The following is a 19450-nucleotide window of genomic DNA, read 5'->3' as shown; positions in this document are numbered from 1 at the left end:
GAGGCTCCTGGGAGCAGCTCCAAGGCAGAGGGCAGGAGGAGCACATGGCAGTGTGGGGAGGGACACCTGAACTGCCCAGCACTTAATAGCCCACTGGGCAGATGCCCAGCCGCGCAGCTTACAGGGAACTTAGGCTGGGGGCTACCCATCATGCCTGTTTGATCTCCTTGCTGCAGTAGTTAAGAATCCACACAGGCAGGAGTCTCCGATTTTGAAGCGTTAAGGACACTTGTTGAAAGCAAAGCAGAATCACCACTGGACAGCCTCGCCAAGTAGTGTTCTATTCATGCTGCTGCTCCCTGGTGCCTCTTCCGAGCAGGCACCCCACAGGGGGGCAAACAAGAAGTGCCTTGCCCCAGTGCAGCAATTCACTTTGCTCTCACTGCTGCTATAAAAGAAAGGAGTTACCGCCCTGCCACTGGCCACCTGAAGTTTGTATCCATGAGCAAAGGCTTCCATTGGGGGCCATGTTTCTCTCCTCTGGGACTTACTGGTCGTCTCAAAGAGGCCAAGATCTCCCCCCCACCACCTCTCACTTGCAGTCAAGTGCAGCCTTTGGCAAGCTCAGTAAATGTGTCTGGACAGATTACAGATGAACTTCATTAAGGGCAGTCTTGGCACTGAGCAGATGGGTGGGACTGAAACAAGTCTGAAGCCAAGCCAAGATTAAGGGTGTCAATGCAGGATTGATGCCTCCCATCTTCTATATCCTCTCCCATGTTAAGTGTTTTATTAATCAAAGCTACCTGGAAATTCAGTTGTTAGAACACCCCCCGATATTTCCTGCCAGAAGTGCTCTACGAGCAACTCCGAGGGGGTAAATTTCAGCCTCCTTGTCAAAGGCCACCTCCCCCGTTAGACCCAGAGAGAGAAGGTCTGTCCGTCACTCTTTAGCTTGCATTACGGACATAAGTTTGCTAACATTAATTTTGTTAAGACTGACACAGAATGGAAACAACACTCACCCAGATTGGGCTGAGAGAGGAGAAAGGCTGGTTTAGAACAGGAAAACACTGTGCTTTAGCTCCTGTTCAACTGCTCTGCTAAAGCTCCAAAGGAAAGGAGCAATTGTTAATGTTTGTGTTATTTTGTGCCTTTCCCTACAAGTGGCTGTTCGAAGGCTAGTCAGAGCTGGAACAGGTTCTATAAATATACAAATAACGGAGTGAATCTTTCCATTGTGTGCAGATAAAACTGAATGATTTGCGGCTCCTGGGAAAGCTGGCTTATTTATAAGAGACTTGCATGAAGGATACAGACCCATCTTCCGGGGATGAGCAGTACGCATGGAGAGCCACCCTGGGGTAGATTCTGCCCCCGGGTTTGAAGTTGCCCTGCATGATGTGGCTAGCGCACCTCTAGCCACAGCACTGCTGGGCCTCTGGGGAGCAGGCTGCCAATCCAAGTGCAATTCAGAGGCAATATTAACATCTGGGTTGCTAAAGAGATTCCTCAGAGCTTTTTAAGTCCAACCATCTGTGAGTGAAAGAGCACCATCAAAGGAGTGAGATGCCTGGACACACTTACAAACAGAATCAAATGTTTAATAACTTTCAAAATATGAGTATTACATCCATATTTAGAGCACATATAAAATAAAGATGGAAAACCAGGAAAGGAAAAACACATTGGTATCTTTGAGAGGGCACACTTAACCCTGTAATTCCACACCAGATCCTCTCTTCAGACACGCTACTCTCATTTACTTGGTAATTCCCCCAAGCGAGGCAAAGATTAGGTACTGTGTCACTCGCAGTGTTTAGACTCTGCTTTTAGGAACAGCCAGATAAATACTCTGATTCTGTGCTACCTATGGACGTACAATGCAATTCCAATACTGTATTATTACATGGTTAGTTGTGTCCTGCCCAGGAAAGGGATACCAAATTATTCAATAGTTACCCTATGCGGAGTGCATTTAGCTAATTGTGTTTCATTAGGACATTCTCCTCCACCTGCCTTCATGTTCATACCGAGCCATGGCGCGTTCCTCGTGTTTCTTTCCAGTGCAGTTTATTGCTGAGGGGGCACAAAGGGGACAGGATTATTAAGCAATTAGCACCTGACACTGCTATTCCAACGTGCCCCCGTGCTGCGTGTAATTGTACAGAAGGGAACGCTCCATTGGCAGCCTTAAGCGATCTTCATTGCTGGCCACATGCTATTGCCATGACCTTTGCAGCATATAATTGTTAACCCAGCCCTTGACCTACCCCGAAACAAACATCAGTCTCCTTGGGGCGGGGAGAGAAGATGCACTCCCTTGAGAAGTTTCTCCAAATTCCTCCCTGTCTGTCTTATTCCGCCCAGCCCAGAAGCTCTTTCATCATGAGGGTGTCTGGTCAAGGAGGGCTGGACATTTATCTATAAAGCCCCTCAATACTGACCCTGAGACTAGACTGATCACTGAAGAATGATCCAGAGGGCTCTTCTCCCACTCCCCCCAAGGACACTGCAGCGCCTCTCCCTACGCGACGGCAACATACTCATCCTTCGTCCCTGGCCACAGCAATGATGCTCCCAGTGTCAGAGGGACAGAGATCAGAGTGGAACTCTATGGGAGTCAAGGTAAGTGACCAGGGAAGGAGGAAACAGAGGCAAACACCTCTGCTTGGATGAGGGCATCAGTAGCAGCCAGTTTGTCAACAATTCTATCATCTCTCACCAGCGAGAGGGGGGCAGCTTCTGGGGTTCAACCCCAGAACGGGATGAACCGAGACAACAGCAGGGGAATCATACAATACCAGGGTTGGAAGGGACCTCAGGAGGTATCTAGTCCAACTCCCTGCTCAAAGCAGGACCAATCCCCAACTAAATCATCCCAGCCAGGGCTTTGTCAAGCCTGACCTTAAAAGCCTTTAAGGAAGGAGATTCCACCACCTCCCTACGTAACCCATTCCAGTGCTTCACCACCCTCCTAGTGAAATAGTGTTTCCTGATATCCAACCTAGACCTCCCCCACTGCAACTTGAGACCATTACTCCTTCTTCTGTCATCTACTATCTCACACACTCCCTTCCCCACCAAATTTGGAAGGCCTCCTTCTAGGGGTGGGGAAGGGAACTGAGTCGCCATCTCCTTCAGTGCTCTGCTTCCTGGGGAAGACTGCCAATCAATAAACAACTTGAGATATTGCTAGTGATTTTAATAGCCGGGAGCCAGTGATTGGCGTAAGTGGCAAGGGCATGTTCCCTACTGTGAGCAAAGGGAAAATGTTTTTCTGATACAAATATCATGTGAAGGCCTCTTATTGCTAAAACATCAGGAAGGAGGAGGAAATGGTAGACAAAGGAGAGAGATATTTGTGATGGCCCTAGCTGCTGCTTCCTCACTTCTCCCTCATCAGGCTAGCTCACCTTGGCCTTGTTCTGAACAGGGAGGTACAGCTTGAATTCTGCTGGAAGCTCATCCTCAGAGTAGAGTCTGTCAGAGAAATACACCCTCCGGATGCGACAGTTCGCATGGATCTGGTGATGGAAAGACGGAGAGAATTGGCTGCATCTTTAACATCCTCTCTTTATACTTCTCCCCTTCAGCTTGACAGTGGTTTGGCTCACAACACAGCCTGTCCCCACTCGTCGATTACAGAACTCTCCCATCATCTAAGAATCCCAGATCCAGAAAATCCACTTTGGTGATCAGTGCTGCAGGCATTATGCTGATCTGCTGACTGCCCCAGACGCCTTGTCAAGTCTTCCTGGAGGTATCCTATTCCCCCATCTTTCTTCCTAGTGGCTTTAAAAGGTAGCAGCTCCTCCTCCACCCTCTTCTGAAGTGTCCTAGCCACCCATCATGCCCTTGGTTTTTATAGCTGGATGTCCCAGTGTCTCATGAAATCTCAAGTACTAGGCTGAAAACGGACTGAAAAGGGGTCATGATAAACAGCAAGGTAGCTGTTTAGGGAGGGTGAGAGCCTGGGAAGCAGTGTCTAACTGGGCCATATATAATGACCGGAACATCTTTCAGAGTTTCCAGTACCTCTGCTCATGTGATTGGCACAGGCTCGGAGATGGAAGCAGAGCTGGTTCTTGTTCTGTCCTATACTAGCACCTTTCATTCTTCAGGAACACATTCAGTAGATGGCACATGTCTGGGAGCTGGCTAAAGAGATCTGGGCAGACCACTGGAGACTCCCCAGAATCAGCTCTGCACTGGCTGCCAGATGACACAAGGTTCCTCACAATTACCCCCATCTCTGCTCTCTACTGCTCCTTTCTTTATCAGAGCCCTCGCTGTTGGTGAGAATGGCAATTCTGCCCCTCCTTAAGATTTCCCTGCATAGGAATGAGAATAAGGGCTTCCATCCCACTGGCAGATGTGTGCCTGGCATCCCAAATAGACTTAAATACCACCTCACCCCAGAGAAAGCATCTCCCAAGCTTCCTCATGTAGCTGAAGGCTGGTGAGAAGAGACCATAGATGCAGCTAGTTCCATCATCTGAGAAGCAGCTGAATTAAGGGTGGGGCAGGGCTGAAGCCCAATATAGTCACCCATCACTAATACATGAGGTCACGAACACCAGGGCTGCTCCCCTCTAATGGTGCACAGTTAAGACAGGTAACTGGCTAAGAAGTCAAACAGGGTGGAGTCCAGACCCCTGTTCTGCTTGGACTCCAGCAGCCCAATCTCCTGGCTAGCAAGAAGGGAGACTTCAGGGCATGATTTCTATGGCTATGGAGGGCGGGGAGCCCCGACCTCTGAGAAGTAGGCTCCCCGGCAGCAGCTGGGCCGTTTGGCCTAGCTCATACCTGGACCCTCAGGGTCTCGATGTAGTTCGTGCCATAGGCGCGGCGTGTGAAATCGGACAGGTTGAACTGAATCTGGTTCCAGCCGTCATCCAGCCGCATGGGCATGGTGCAGATGAAGGGCTTCACCCGGGTTGTGCTCTGGTAGTTACTTGCCCGGAAGCGCCTGCGCACATTCTTATCATCCAACACCTGATGCAGAGGAAAAAGACAGCTTTGCTGACTTCCGTATCTCCTTGACAGGCTGAGTTCACTCAAGACAGGCAGTCTCCAACCCAGAGTCAGACTCCAGGAGGTGCAGTAGGACAGGACTTTCCCCTCCACTTTACAGCTAGAATATTAAGAAGTCAGTGCCTAGATGCAACATGAAAACCTGGGTTTCAAACATGGTCACTACATTCGCTCATGGCCATAAGACAGGCTGCAATGGTAGAGAGGGCTTGATACTAAGGGGCTGAAGGGGAAAAAAAAAAAAGGGAAGATCTTGTGGTTGATGCACTGGACTAGGAGATCTTGCTCTGCCACAGACTACCTGTGTCACCTTAGACAAGTCACTTCATCACCATACTAATAATCCCTAGCTCTTCTATATGCTTTTCATCTGCAGATCTCAAAGTACTTCATAAAGGAGGTCAGGATCAATATCCCCATTTTACAGATTGGGAAACTGAGGCACAGAGGGGGAAATGACTTCCCCACAGTCACCCAGGAGACCAGTGGGGGAGCCAGGAATAGAACCCAGGTCTCCTGAGTCCCAGTCCTATGTTCTGTCCACTAGACCACCGCTAACTAGGGCCAATGTCAAACGGGGATAATATTTTACTATCTCACAGGGGTGCTAAGAAGAGATTCATTAGTTTCTGCAAAGTGCTCAGATATTATGGTGATGGAGTCATGAGTCTCGAGACAGCCAGCTCCCACTCTCTTTATACCCAGCAGTTACTGGGGGCTGGGGAGATACTCCCCCCTCTAACCCCTACTGAGGCAGCTCTGCATGTTACCCACTCACCTGCACTTCAAAGGTGAAGTATTTCTTTAGGTTCTTAATGATCATCACCAGGAAGGGCAGTTTGATGCCCAGTGTCTTCTTTGGGTCAGCAGGGCAGGTGATGTACGTGGTACTGGGAAGGAGAGAGACACTTAATATTTCTAGCTCCTTATCTCAGTCTGCCTGGTACATGGCAGATATATCAATAGAGCACATTCTGAGACAGATCCACATACAAGAGGAATTAGCCAGGAAGCCCTTCTGCTAGATTTAAGCTTTCCAGGTCTAAGGAGTACACAAAATTGCAGGTCACTTAGAGACACTCTTCTGGTTACTACCTTGCATGGATGCGCTATGCTCCGCTGACACCCTTCGCAATTCCACATGGTGCACCAGTATGCTACACTTTGATCATATGGGGTACTAAGGGATGGTCAGCCAATCAGATTACCCGAACACACCTAGCCAGGCAGATCGGCCCAGTGGGGGCCTCAGTGAAAAGGTGGACTGTTCTACTCCAATGGGGAAAATACTGGAGGGTGGGGAGGACTAGGACAAAACCACCATTCAGTTCAAATACACTCTTCCTTCCCCACCAGGTTAATAGGAGACTTCCAGGTTATCATGAGAGCTTCCTGTTCCCACTTCAAGCACACAGCACTAGACCCTCCCTCAGCCCTTGATCTAAGCAGGTAGCACCCTCAGAACAAAAGAGCAGTAACTCCCAAGCACTACATGTGTTTAAGAAAGCATTAGAGGCCAGACAACCCCACAACTTCGGGCCAAAGGTCTGACAAGCTCTAAAATCCATGTGTCTTGTAAACAAAAGCCTCTTATATTTTAGCTTCCTACTGCTACTGCGATGCTTCACTCATCCTCAAGTCTTTAACTGAGGGAACAATTGGGTCTTAGGACAATCAGATGCAAGAGATGGTGCATTGCTTTTGCTACAATTCAGCTCTCCCCTGGCACTAGATAACCCACGGGCTACAATGCCCCAAATTGTCTCTAATAAAAAACACAAGTTATATAAGGAGAAAAAGAAAACACCTGGATATTAGTAGGACTTGATGAGAGAGGGGAGACGTCACTGGCAGTCAGAGCTCAATTTGCATCCAGAGCTCTATAAGCATTTTAAAAACTCCAGCAAAAACCAAAATGTCTTGGAATAAAAACAGAGCTTGAATGGGCCGTGCCACAACGGTGCTACAGAAGGGGCCACTTGATTTAGAAAAATCTCACCAATAAGCTCAGGGGAAAAAAGAGATGAATAGCCTCTGGGAAAGAGAAGATGACTGAAGCGGCACCATGATCATTCATTCTGTTTGAAGTGCTAACGCTCCATAGCGTGTTAGGAAAAAGAATGGTCTCTTACTCTACCTGACATTTGTTCCTTCAATCTCCAGCACCAGTGACTGGATATCGTTATCAGTGATTCTTTTGATATGGCCATTCCGCACCTAGAACAAGAGAAAGTGGAACAGTTTGTTAGCCACGGGAGAGATGAAAGACAACTGCCATTCCTGAAGTGCAGGGGAGATCTCCCAGCCCAGAAGAGCACACTAGAAAGACATCCCACAAGAACTTCTCTCGGCAGTCACATGAAGAAATCAGATGGACACCTTCCGTCATCCCATACAGCAATTACTACTACAGGACACACTGCCAGCAAACGCCTTTACTGAGAGTCTGCAAGGTCCAATCTCATCTCCAAATGCTGACATCAGAGGCCAGAAACAGTACCTTGACAAACAGTACAGAGCAAAATGCATGCTGAGTCATTCGGATGCATTTAAGTCTAGTATATGAAGGCCCAAAGAATGCTCAAGCCAGACAAGTACTAAGTTAAACCAAACCAGGGAAAGGAGCGAGAGGTTGTAGCAAAAGGTACAGGAAACCCAGGTCAATTTCTTCCCTCCTTAATCCGTGACTCCTGCAGGCCAGTGCATCCACACCCAGCACACCCTCTCCACTTACAGGACTTTTACCTCCTGTGTGCTACTGCCCATTGCTAGGGCAGGACACTGTAGCCTGGCATGGTCAGGCAAACAGCAGCAACAGATGAAGAAAGCCTGTTTAAAGTCACACTAATAATGCTCACCACTGAGGTCACACGCAAGGTGCTTGTCACGCACTGTTCAATGCCTCTGGGAAGGTCTGAGACAAGAGCCATTAGCTGCCCTTGCAGGACATCACCTGCTGCAGGTGAATGAGTTACCAGCTATGTTGGGCCCTGGGTGTGGGGCGAACTGGGCAGGAGAAGCTAGAGGGAACCCCCCCAGTGGATGCCCAGGCCCCTCACAAGGATTTGGGACAGACTCATGGCTGGCAGCACTGAGTTCAATGGGCTGAGGTGAGACCCTCAGAGGCCTCATGACCCAATTCAGACTACTCTCTCTCTGATTAATAATGGAGTAAGGCTAGAGGGGGGGAAAAAAATAAGCCATGATTTAGAGCTGATATGAGATCTCCAATGATCCAGTAAAGTCAGTCACAGCCAGGTCCCTGCACAGTGCAGGAAGGCCAGAATAGGAATCGGCATACTAACTCACACTTGCTCTTCTCAGCAACCAACTTATGCTGAATCTCAGGGTTTGACGTCATTTTTTAACAAAACAGCTCGTTCCACATTTAAAAAAAAAAAAAAATTAAAAAAAAAAAATCGAGATCTGCATTTAAAGGCACTTTGCTAATGAAATCACCTTGTGCGGAATCAGCACATTGCAACCGTGTGAATCCACGATTCAACTTATATCGCACCACTCTGCTGCTAAAATACAGAACCACATTAACCATCTAATGGGAGAAGTCCAGTCGTACGTAATAAAACGATTTACAAAACCAGCAATTCATCTTCAAACTGCTTAGTCAGTTGCTCTAGATGGACCTACAGTGGATAATAATGTGTGTGTTTGCCAAAAGAGAGAAATAAGGAGCCCACCTCTCTCTGGTCTTTAAGGATGTCTCTATTCAGATCACCTGAAATGGATGCTGGTAATGGTAGGAATGCTAGCATGGATTGACAGACCATATTTTTAATCCCATTCCGAGCCATCACAGATAAAGATGTTAAGCTGCCAGAGAGAGACTCTCCTCAAGGGATAGCAGCGTATTCCTGTTCTCCAATCCTATGCCTCTTCTGCACCAAATACATCTCCCATTTATTTATAGGTCTGTGTAAAAGAAACTAACATGGCAATGTTAAGATTATTTGATGTTTGTGTTACCTGCAACTGGAATCATCCCATTAGAAGACTAATGTGGGGTTCTATATATTAGGGAAAGTAACACTGTTAGCTGGGTTAGATAAGAATACCTGCTCTCAGGCTACATTACAGCTTTCACCATTGGTAGGCCCCTTCGTTTTTGCTTTTGATTTTATTTCATTTTTCCTGGGAATTTATCAGTGTTTATTACCACAACAACAAAAACAGCTGAAAAATCAGTGCAAAAAATATTAAAAATTGTTCTTGGTAAATATCAGGGTTTAGTTTGGCGGACAGAAGGACCGGGGAGAAAAGTATTCAGTAGATGAATGCTTTGATTAACAGAATTCAGTGTGGTTGGCTGCAGAATTAAAACAGAACTCAAAACACAATGCCACTTCTGAGTTTAAGAAAACAATATCCCTTCAATCTCCAATAAAACTTGTTTGAATAAACAGTTTACTGCTGTAGACTTAGAACTATATTAACATTTAATAATTGGGCCCAATATTTAAAAATATTTATAAACACTCACTGTGTTATGTGAAGTCCTTCAGTGTAATTTCCCAAAGTCCTGCATAGCATAGGCTCGCAGCAGTCTTTTTAAGGAGTCTTTTCCAAGACCCAGTCTCCTACAGTACTGTATGTAGCTAAAACATGTACGTGGTGGGCATGAGATGCATCACTACCTTCAGATGCACACACACTTCAGAGCTTGCCTGCGTGCCTGTTTGCTTATTGTGTGTATCGTCACAACGAATACAGAGCTTTACTTCACCAGGCAGCTTTGCATACACACACAGGCTAACGTATTATCGTAATACACATCTCATGCAATGTATTTTAGTTTCCTAACAAAACAAGTTATTTTTTGTATATTTGACGGATACAAAAGTAGGGTGAAAAATCAGAGAAAAAAATATTACTTTTTGTAAAACCCGGGATTTTTTTATTTAAAAAAAAAAAAAATCTGTTTAAACTGAAAATGAAGGGGCTTAACCATTGGTAATCCCAGGACTGTACCATTGGTAGGCCAAGATTTCTTAGTGACGAAAAGGGGAAATAGGGAAGGTTCAGTTTTCGGATTCTCTCGTGAGACTGCCAGTATGGATGATAGTTCATTAGTTAATCAATGTTTGACTAGTAAAAGAATGTGTTCTTTTCCTTCTGCCACCAGGTCAATTTAGTGCAACGTGAAATTGACTAGTCATGGTCCGTGAAAGCCAGTTTCTCTCTCCAAACGCAAGAGACACATTGAATGATCACAGAGGGAACGTGTTTCTTCTCACAAAACTTTCCTAGGAGCAGGATGAGGAGACAAGAGGAAAGATATAAGGTAGGCAGGACAACAGAGAAAGCATGGATAAGACAGCCAAGCAGGGCAGAGGGCATAGTCATGGCATGCATCCAAGGGCAGAATATAAAGAATTACAAAGAATTTGGGATGCCAACATTTAGAGATGAAGTAGACTAGTCTACAAAAACAACAACAGTTTGTTAGGGTAGTAGATGAGTTGATTAGCTATCAAAACCAAAGTGGGGTACACAGAGAAAGCAGCATAAAACACACACAACCCCTTCTCCAAAGGACTCTATTGGCACTCAGACATTGAGCCCCGATCCTTCCCTAGAAACTGGGGGAAGTGTGGGACAACCAGCTTGTTTCACAAAGGCCTCTAAAGACTCATCAGAACTAGGTTATCAACCAGAGCTAATTTGACACTCCAAAGAGAAGACAGCTGAAAGGCTCTGGATACCATTACTTAACACCCCACCCCATGCAGTTCACTACCCCAGAGGCTGACATCCTGATAGCAGTTAATACTGATTACAGCAGCATTGCTCAGCGAGGGATCTCTTGATGTCGTGGAAAGAGAATGTTTATAACTATAGATTACAGCAGATGCTCAGCAATGACCAGTGCAGTTAAAGTGAAGGGGTTTTTGTTGCAACTTTGAATGCTCAGAAGTTACACTTCCAGAAAAACTAATTTTGAGCTAACATTTTCTATACATTGTCACATCCCAAAGATGACTTTTTTGGAAGTAGAGGGGGAAAAAAATCCTATCAAGTCCTATTTTATGCAACTGTGGATATTATCAACCATATAAATGGATAATCCTAGTCTGAGTTACACTAATTTACTAATTATTAACCTGCCTGCACTCTAAAGACAATCAAATTCTTATTCACACACTCAAAAATGGCTGGACTTCAAAGGACGCAACCATCTTAAAAAAAAAAAAAAAAGAATCAGTTTTGTATGGACATATTTTTTACCTACTATTGTTACTAGTAACACCTTAGATCAGTGTAACTAGAAGATTGGAGAAATGTAAGATTAACCCAGCCCTTGATAGAAGAATTCAAGTTCAGTCCAAGTGGTGAATAGTGAATTAAATAGGCTGAGGGAGACCTCTAGAGGTGCCAACAAGTATTTTATTGCTGTCCAGCATTAGTGCAGACACGGGTAGGTCATTTCTGCGGCTGGAACCATGCTAGCAACAGCTGTGTTTAAACTCTGCTGTTGCTAGCATCATTTCCCTGACCACTGTAGGCGTGGATTCTCCTCCCCCTTGAGAGTCATGCTAGTCTGACTGTGCTATATTCCACCCATACATGGGTATAGCAGGGTTTTCTAATGTCGTTCCAGAAAATGGTCCCTTCCACACTGGTCAGGGAAACCATGGAAGTAACAGCTATTTGTATTCTGTGGTCAGATTCCAAGAGTTATTTGGTATTCAGGTGAATACCAAACACTGTCAATACACTGCATTGCTAGAGAACAGCATTTGAAGTTGCTCTACCTTTTAATCTTTAATCTTTCAGTTCAAGGAAAGTCTCAGTAGTTCCGTGCTTGGAGAAATCATTCAGAGAATCAATCGATTTGATAAGTTCCGTTGAACAGTTTCTATCCACTGTAGCAGAACAGCTTGCAATGAGTTCCCCTGAGATCAGAGAGCCAAGGGCTCAGGAATGAAGAGAGGTTCTGATTAACTAAGTGTTAAAATGGAGATAGTGACAGTGCCTTGCAAAACAGGTCTCCCAGAAAGGCCCGGATGACTCTGAAATGGCAGGAGATGCACTCCCTGAGTAAGTGATCTGAAGACTGATCTGCTCTGCACAAAAAAGTCTAAAAGAGCTAGAAAACACATTCTGTATTTAGGGGGCTCTGGTGGCTGTTCTGGCAGGATGGTGTTGGGATAGGCACTAGCTCTTCCTCTATCTTAGAAAGCAAAGGATGTCCACTTCAATTTTCAGTGGCATAATCCACTTTGGACTCCAGAAGCAAAGTCTGTGAGCATGATGCTAAGTACAGAGCAGATGAGTGAAAGAGCTGCCCTCATTGCCAAACCACCTGCCCAGAGACTAACTGCAGCCCATGGGGGAGTGGGAGGGAGGGAGAGTAAAAGAGAAGGAATGAAAACTAACTCATAAGGAGACTTGAAAGCCACACTGTTCACACAGCATAATCAAGGAAAGGTTTCCATTGTCCACGTTCGTCTATGTAAAGTGAAGGGTTCTGTCAGGGTTCCTTCCCCACTCTGAACTCTAGGGTATAGATGTGGGGACCCGCATGAAAGACCCCCTAAGCTTATTCTTACCAGCTTAGGTTAAAAACTTCCTCAAGGTACAAACTTTGCCTTGCCCTTGAACCGTATGCTGCCACCACCAAGTGTTTTAAACAAAGAACAGGGAAAGAGCCCACTTGCAGAAGCCTTCCTCCCCAAAATATCCCCCCAAGCCCTACACACACCCTTTCCTGGGGAGGCTTGAAAATAATATCCTAACTAATAGGTTAGAAAATCATCAAAGACCCAAACCCCTGGATCTTGGAACAATGGAAAAAATCAGTCAGGTTCTTAAAAGAAGGATTTTTTTTTAATCAATCAATTAATTTAAAGAAAGAAAAAGGTAAAAAATCACCTCTGTAAAATCAGGATGGAAAATACTTTACAGAGTATTCAGATTCAAAACACAGAGGATCCCTTTCTGGGCAAAACCTTAAAGTTACAGAAAACAGGAATAAACCTCCCTCTTAACACAGGGAAAATTCACATAAAACAAAAGATAAACTAATCCGCCTTGCCTGGTTTACCTCTACTGGTTGCAATATTGGAGACTTGGATTAGGATGGGTGGAGAAGATGGATTTCCGTCCGGCCTCTCTCAGTCCCAAGAGAGAGCAACCACATAAACAAAGAGCACAAAGAAAACCTTCCTCCCCCCAAGATTTGAAAGTATCTTGTCCCCTTATTGGTTCTTTGGGTCAGGTGCCAGCCAGGTTAGCTGAGCTTCTTAACCCTTTACAGGTAACAGCATGTTGCCTCTGGCCAGGAGGGATTTTATAGCACTGTATACAGAAGGGTGGTTACCCTTCCCTTTACATTTATGACAGCTTCCAAGATATTTAGAAAGACTTTGCCCTCTCCCCCCACCCCCATCTACATTAAGAAAATTGGCATAGGTGTAACTACATCAGTATAGTTACACCAGCACAGATCCTTGATGTAGACAATCTATACCAGCACTTAGTAGGGTTTACACCAGGGCAGCTTACCTTATGTGACCAGTGATTACATCAAAACAGGTACATCAGTGCCAGTTTCCTTAACAGACAATGCCTAACAAGACTACTAGCTCTTGACATATTACAAGTGAACCCAGATCCTCAGGAAATGCTAAAAATCTCAGAAGACCCCTAACTATAAGCAGAGTAAGAGTGCAGGTGAAAGAGTGACAAACCCATTTACTTTTAAAAATGGATTATTAAAAGAGCATTTTAAGAGTAGTTGTAAGATGGAAACTGAGGTTCAGCTGTGCAGGGTGCCACAGTTGAGAGGCATGTCCCAACTTTAGTCTAGTTCCCAATGGACATCGACCCCCCATCACAATGACCTGGCCCAGAGTTCAGCGCACTTCACCATGACAGTCAAGTATCTGAGTGGCCCAGCACTCGGGAGAACAACAGGTCAGCAGGCAATGTAAGAGCATTTGCACAATTCCCACCCAGACTATCCATCTCTAACCAGTGCTGTCACTCACTTAGGCCATGTCTACACTGGGGTCATAGAATCATAGAATATCAGGGTTGGAAGGGACCTCAGGAGGTCATCTAGTCCAACCCCCTGCTCAAAGCAGGACCAGTCCCCAACTAAATCATCCCAGCCAGGGCTTTGTCAAGTCTGACCTTAAAAACTTCTAAGGAAGGAGATTCCACCACCTCCCTAGGTAACACATTCCAGTGTTTCACCACCCTCCTAGTGAAAAAGTTTTTCCCTAATATCCAACCTAAAACTCCCCCACTGCAACTTGAGACCATTACTCCTCGTTCTGTCATCTGCTACCACTCAGAACAGTCTAGATCCATCCTCTTTGGAACCCCCTTTCAGGTAGTTGAAAGCAGCTATCAAATCCCCCCTCATTCTTCTCTTCCGCAGACTAAACAATCGCAGTTCCCTCAGCCTCTCCTCAAAAGTCATGTGTTCCAGTCCCCTAATCATTTTTCAGAGTAACAGCCGTGTTAGTCTGTATTCGTAAAAAGAAAAAGGAAAAGGAGTACTTGTGGCACCTTAGAGACTAACCAGTTTATTTGAGCATGAGCTTTCGTGAGCTACAGCTCACTAACGATGAAGTGAGCTGTAGCTCACGAAAGCTCATGCTCAAATAAACTGGTTAGTCTCTAAGGTGCCACAAGTACTCCTTTTCCTTTTTCTTTTTACTAATCATTTTTGTTGCCCTCCGCTGGACATTTTCCAATTTTTCCACATCCTTCTTGTAGTGTGGGGCCCAAAACTGAAGACCCACTAAATCGACCGTTCTCTAGTCGACTCCGGTACAAGAGGAGTAAGGTAAGTCGACTGGAGAGCGTCTCCCGTCGATGCAGCACAGTGTAGACAGCACAGTAAGTCGACCTAAGAGACGTCAACTCCAGCTACGTTATTCACGTAGCTGGAGTAGCGCGACTGATGTTGACTTACCCCAGTAGTGTAGACAAAGTCTTAGAATCATAGAACCATAGGGTTAGAAGGGTCCGCAAGGGTCATCTAGTGAATGTCTAACTTCCTGCCAAGATGCAGGACTTGGGAGCCCTTACATTTTAATGAGACCATTACAAAAGAAAAAAAGAACGGCTTACAAACCTCATGGTTAACAACATCCCTATGGGCACGAGTATTTCTCTTAGAATAGCACTTCATCCACTGGCTCCTCTAGATCTGTTGTTTATTTCGGCCCTGATCCTGCAACTAACTGCTTGCGAACAGGCTGCTCCTATTAACTCCAATGAGGCTCCATGCAGGCACAGCAATCTTCTCACATGCAAGAAGCTGCATGACTGAGGCCTTATAAAGCTAGCATTTCTTACAGCCTGGATGTTGGCCGAATAGCGTTTAAAAAAACAACAACATTTCTTCGCCCTCACAGGGGTTTGCAACACAGTCCACTGTAGTATACTAGGAAAGCACCACGGGGCTCTCATTCAGACCACAAATAGGCCTTGTTTTATTTAATATATCTAGCCCACATCCCTGAAGCAGCACAAGGGATCCCTGTAACAAAACACACCTCCAATTTAACAGGCACCTCCAAAAAGAAAAAAGAAGGGCTCTTGCCTGCCCCCAACCCAACCCTCTTTTTGGGCTGCTCTGTGATGTACAGAGAAGGCCTGAAATGGTTTTTATAAATAACAGATGTTTTCCTGCCTCCTAAGTTACATTAAAATTTCAGGTAATTATGAATGGACAACTAGTGAGATTATGATGTCACAAGAGACTGAATACTAAAGCAATTTTGGGGGGAGGAGATTTAGTCAGACTGTTTCTAACTTATTTTGGGGTTGGTTTTTGCAGATCATCAGTGACTAATGAGTACTCTGGGGGAAAGGGATGTCTCTGTTAAAGGTTCAACACCTGCAAGAGCTGACAGACATCTGAGAGGCCTAAAAAGCATTGTAGCAAAACCAAAGCTGACATTCTTGCCATTTCTATGTAGGAAAGCGTCTTAATTTTTAAGACTTCTTTACACATCCTACAGTGTGTGTGTGTGGGGGGGGGGGACACGACGGACACCATTTTTAACTGCCCTTTGCAGGCCACTTTTAAAAGGAACATAAACAAAACAAAAGCATCTTTGGCTGACATCCTACTGCTCCAAGTAATACCCAAGATGACTAACTGACAGAGCAAAAACGAATTACCTATTTTTCCCCGGGTTGTTTACTTTGACCATTTGACAGCATATTGCTTAGTCACTTTAATTTTTCCAGTTGCTATACGAAAGACCCCCACAAACATGGGGTGCTAACCATAGTGAAATAAGTAAACTTTTAAAAATAGAAACATGCTATTTTCAGACCACAACATTTGGCAAGGAGATTTGGGGGCAGGGGTAGAAACAGATACTTATTTGTATCTCATTTTCTAAAATTAACTAGATTTTACACTGACTACTTCATATTGTATAGTGTGCGAAGGGAAATTTTTCTTCTTGAGGACCTCAAAGTGCAGTATGAGTCAAAGAGAAAACTGCAGACACTAAACTTGGTATTCCTAAGAGACGCTGCCTTATTAACACACAATCACTCTTGGGACAAGGACAAGATCTCTGCATTAAGGATCAAAACTGGTAGAAGTTCCGAGGATGGTTTCTTATACTTCAGAACACTGTATGCTGCTGCTTATCATTAGGGCTTCTATTTTCCAGTGTTTGTTTTTAGGAATTTTTCAATTGTACGCAGATGCCCCAAAACTGCATGTGTGGGGCGGGGTTCCTGGGCTCCCTCTTTGCATACAGATGCTCCCCAACTTATGCAATCGTTCAGTTCCGGAAAGCCTTGCATAACTCGAATTTTGCATAAGTCCGAAACGTATACCCGAATGTTACGGAGAAAAAAAAACCCCCCACAACTCCTATTTCTAGTTTACGGAACTTTTTCCGTAAGTGCGAATTTGCGTAAGTCAGGTCTTGTGTAACCCGGGGGGTGTCTGTATACGGTAATGAGTAAACTCTTTGTAATCCTCTCTAGTGCGCTTTAACGTAATACTATTTTAAAGTGCACTAGGAAACCGTTAGTGTGCACCAGCAGGGTCAGCATGGACCAATTAATGTTCAACACAGTAGCGAAGTTTAGAAATCAAACCGTCACAGTCTGCATTACTGCTCTGTGCAGGCAATCCTTTAGATACAAGTAACCATTTCTGGCGTTATTCCAGATAAACCCCTGATTTCTTTTTGGAGAAGGAGTTGTGGGGGGCGAGTATGGGGGGGGAGTTTCTTATCAATTAAAACAGAAAATCAGATGCTTTCCTTATTACTTATAGGCAGCAGCCTCCATGACACCTGTAAATGACGAGCTGTGAAGTAGCTTCATGGATGGAACAAAAGTTGGCTAGCTTTTGCAGAAGTGGCTCTGCAAATTAGAAGGTTACAATACTATGTTATTGAAAGAGAAAGCCTTTCAAGCAATGGTATTTGAATGCTGCACAGCCAGCTCCAGTCACTATGCCAAAGGACAAGTAACATGCATTGCCTACAAGGCAGCAGGAGCTCACAAGTTTCCTGACTGAGACCCAAAGAAAGATCATTTTGTGACCGTGCCTTCCCCCAAGAGACGATAGCCCTGGCCTATCCTGGCGCACCCTGCCCCATGCATGAGGACATACTCCATTTGGAGGGCAGCTTGTCAGGAATGGGCTCACTCCTCCAGGAACTGTCCCAGAGCAGAAGAGGCCCCCCGCCCCCCCGTGTAGACCTGCCAAGCAACCAGTGATGGCCAGGCCTGGGATGCAGGTTGCCAGGCAGCTGGTTGCCATAGGGACAGCAGATTACCCACCTCTCAGGATCTGACCGGGCACAGACACGGCACTGAGGCCCCTAAGACCTGGGGGAGGAGTCCGTGCCCCCACGCAACCCACGCGTCCCAGAGACCGCAGCCCGCCCCAAAATCGAAGCCACGAGCGGTTTCTTGCTGTCACCGCCCCGGGGAAGTGGTGCCAGGCACGGGGGCATTGGAGGAGCCCGGGGCGCCTCCCTCCCGCCCAGCTCCACCCTGCCCCAGCCCGCCGGTACCTTCCTGTCCCAGATCTGCAGAGGCCCGGCCCCGATCCCCCGCTCCGGGCCCCCCCCAGGCGCCGGCACCTTATTGTCCCAGATCTGCAGGGGCCCGGCCCCGATCCCCCCCCGGGCCCCGGCACCTTCTTGTCCCAGATCTGCAGGGGCTTGCTGCCGATGCTGTAGAGCACGGAGAGGAAGCCGCTCTGGAACGTGTTCTTGAACATCCCGCCGCCGGGGAGGGGAAGGGTCTCGCGGCCGGCCCGGCCCGGCTCCCTCCGCTCCTCGCCGCCGCCGAGCCCAGGCCACCCGCTCGCCGCGCGGAGGGAGAGGTTGGGTCACCTGCCCCCCCCAGGAAGGGGAGGGGCCTGCATGAGATTCTTCCGCGCCTCACAATGTTCCCCGTGATTGGCTCTGCGGCGCTTGGTTCAGCCCCCTTCCGCCGGGTCGCGCACCGTCACCAAGGAACTACTTTCCCCTGCAGCCGGAACTACTCTCCCGCCCCGCGGAGGGGCCGTGTGTTGTCGGCGTGTGCGCGTTGCTATGGTAACAGCCGCACGCCGGGGTGCCCCGCCCCTCAGGCAGAGCGGGGGAGGGGGCGGAACCCTAGACTCTCAGGGCTGGGAGGGAGCTCAGGAGGTGTCTAGTCCCGCCCCCGGCCCAGAGCAGGACCAATCCCCAACTCAGTCATCCCAGCCAGGGCTCTGTCAAGCCGGGCCTTAAAAACCTCTAAGGAAGGAGATTCTACCACCTCCCTAGGTCACCCATTCCAGTGCTTCACCACCCTCCTAGCGAAAAAGTTTTTCCTAATATCCAACCTAAACCTCCCCCACTGCAACTTGAGACCATTACTCCTTGTCCTGTCATCTGCTACCACTGAGAACAGTCTAGAGCCATCCTCTTTGGAACCCCCCTTCAGGTAGTTGAAAGCAGCTATCAAATCCCCCCTCATTCTTCTCTTCTGCAGACTAAACAATCCCAGTTCCCTCAGCCTCTCCTCATAAATCAGGTGTCCCAGCCCCCTAATAATTTTCATTGCCCTCTGCTGGTCTCTCTCCAATTTGTCCACATCCTTCTTGTAGCGTGGGGCCCAAAACTGGACACAGGACTCCAGATGAGGCCTCACCAGTGCCGAACAGAGGGGAACGATCACGTCCCTCCATCTGCTGGCAGCGCTCCTACTACTACAGCCCAATATGCCATTAGCCTTCTTGGCAACAAGGGCACACTGCTGACTCATATCCAGCTTCTCATCCACTGTCACCCCTAGGTCCTTCTCTGCAGAACTGCTGCCGAGCCAGTCGGTCCCTAGTCTGTAGCGGTGCACGGGATTCTTCCATCCTAAGTGCAGGACTCTGCACTTGTCCTTGTTGAACCTCATCAGATTTCTTTTGGCCCAATCCTCCATTTTGTCTAGGTCACTCTGAACCCTATCCCTACCCTCCAGTGTATCTACCTCT

At 46.7% G+C, this 19450-nt stretch overlaps 1 protein-coding gene across 2 annotated transcripts; it reads right to left on the bottom strand.

Moving 5' to 3' along the window:
* Nucleotides 1-1636: 1636 nt before the first annotated feature.
* Nucleotides 1637-18354, bottom strand: CFAP20 (cilia and flagella associated protein 20). 2 transcript variants are annotated; one of them, XM_074968471.1, is made up of 6 exons: nucleotides 18134-18352; nucleotides 7115-7194; nucleotides 5756-5867; nucleotides 4750-4938; nucleotides 3357-3467; nucleotides 1637-2019 (listed from the first exon to the last, which is right to left on the bottom strand). In XM_074968471.1, the coding sequence occupies exons 1-6, from the start codon at nucleotides 18215-18217 to the stop codon at nucleotides 2014-2016; spliced, it is 582 nt and encodes a 193-aa protein (XP_074824572.1). In that variant the 5' UTR covers nucleotides 18218-18352; the 3' UTR covers nucleotides 1637-2013. The 2 variants fall into 2 exon arrangements, with proteins under 2 accessions (XP_074824572.1, XP_074824571.1); XM_074968470.1 differs by lacking the exon at nucleotides 1637-2019 and having other exon boundaries at nucleotides 3348-3467; nucleotides 18134-18354.
* Between the last annotated feature and the right edge of the window lie 1096 nt (nucleotides 18355-19450).

Source organism: Natator depressus, chromosome 12 (genome assembly GCF_965152275.1).
Source record: "Natator depressus isolate rNatDep1 chromosome 12, rNatDep2.hap1, whole genome shotgun sequence".
Taxonomy (NCBI): Eukaryota; Metazoa; Chordata; order Testudines; family Cheloniidae; genus Natator; species Natator depressus.
Note: the sequence above shows the minus strand (reverse complement) of the source record. Positions and strands in the feature narration are given on the sequence as shown.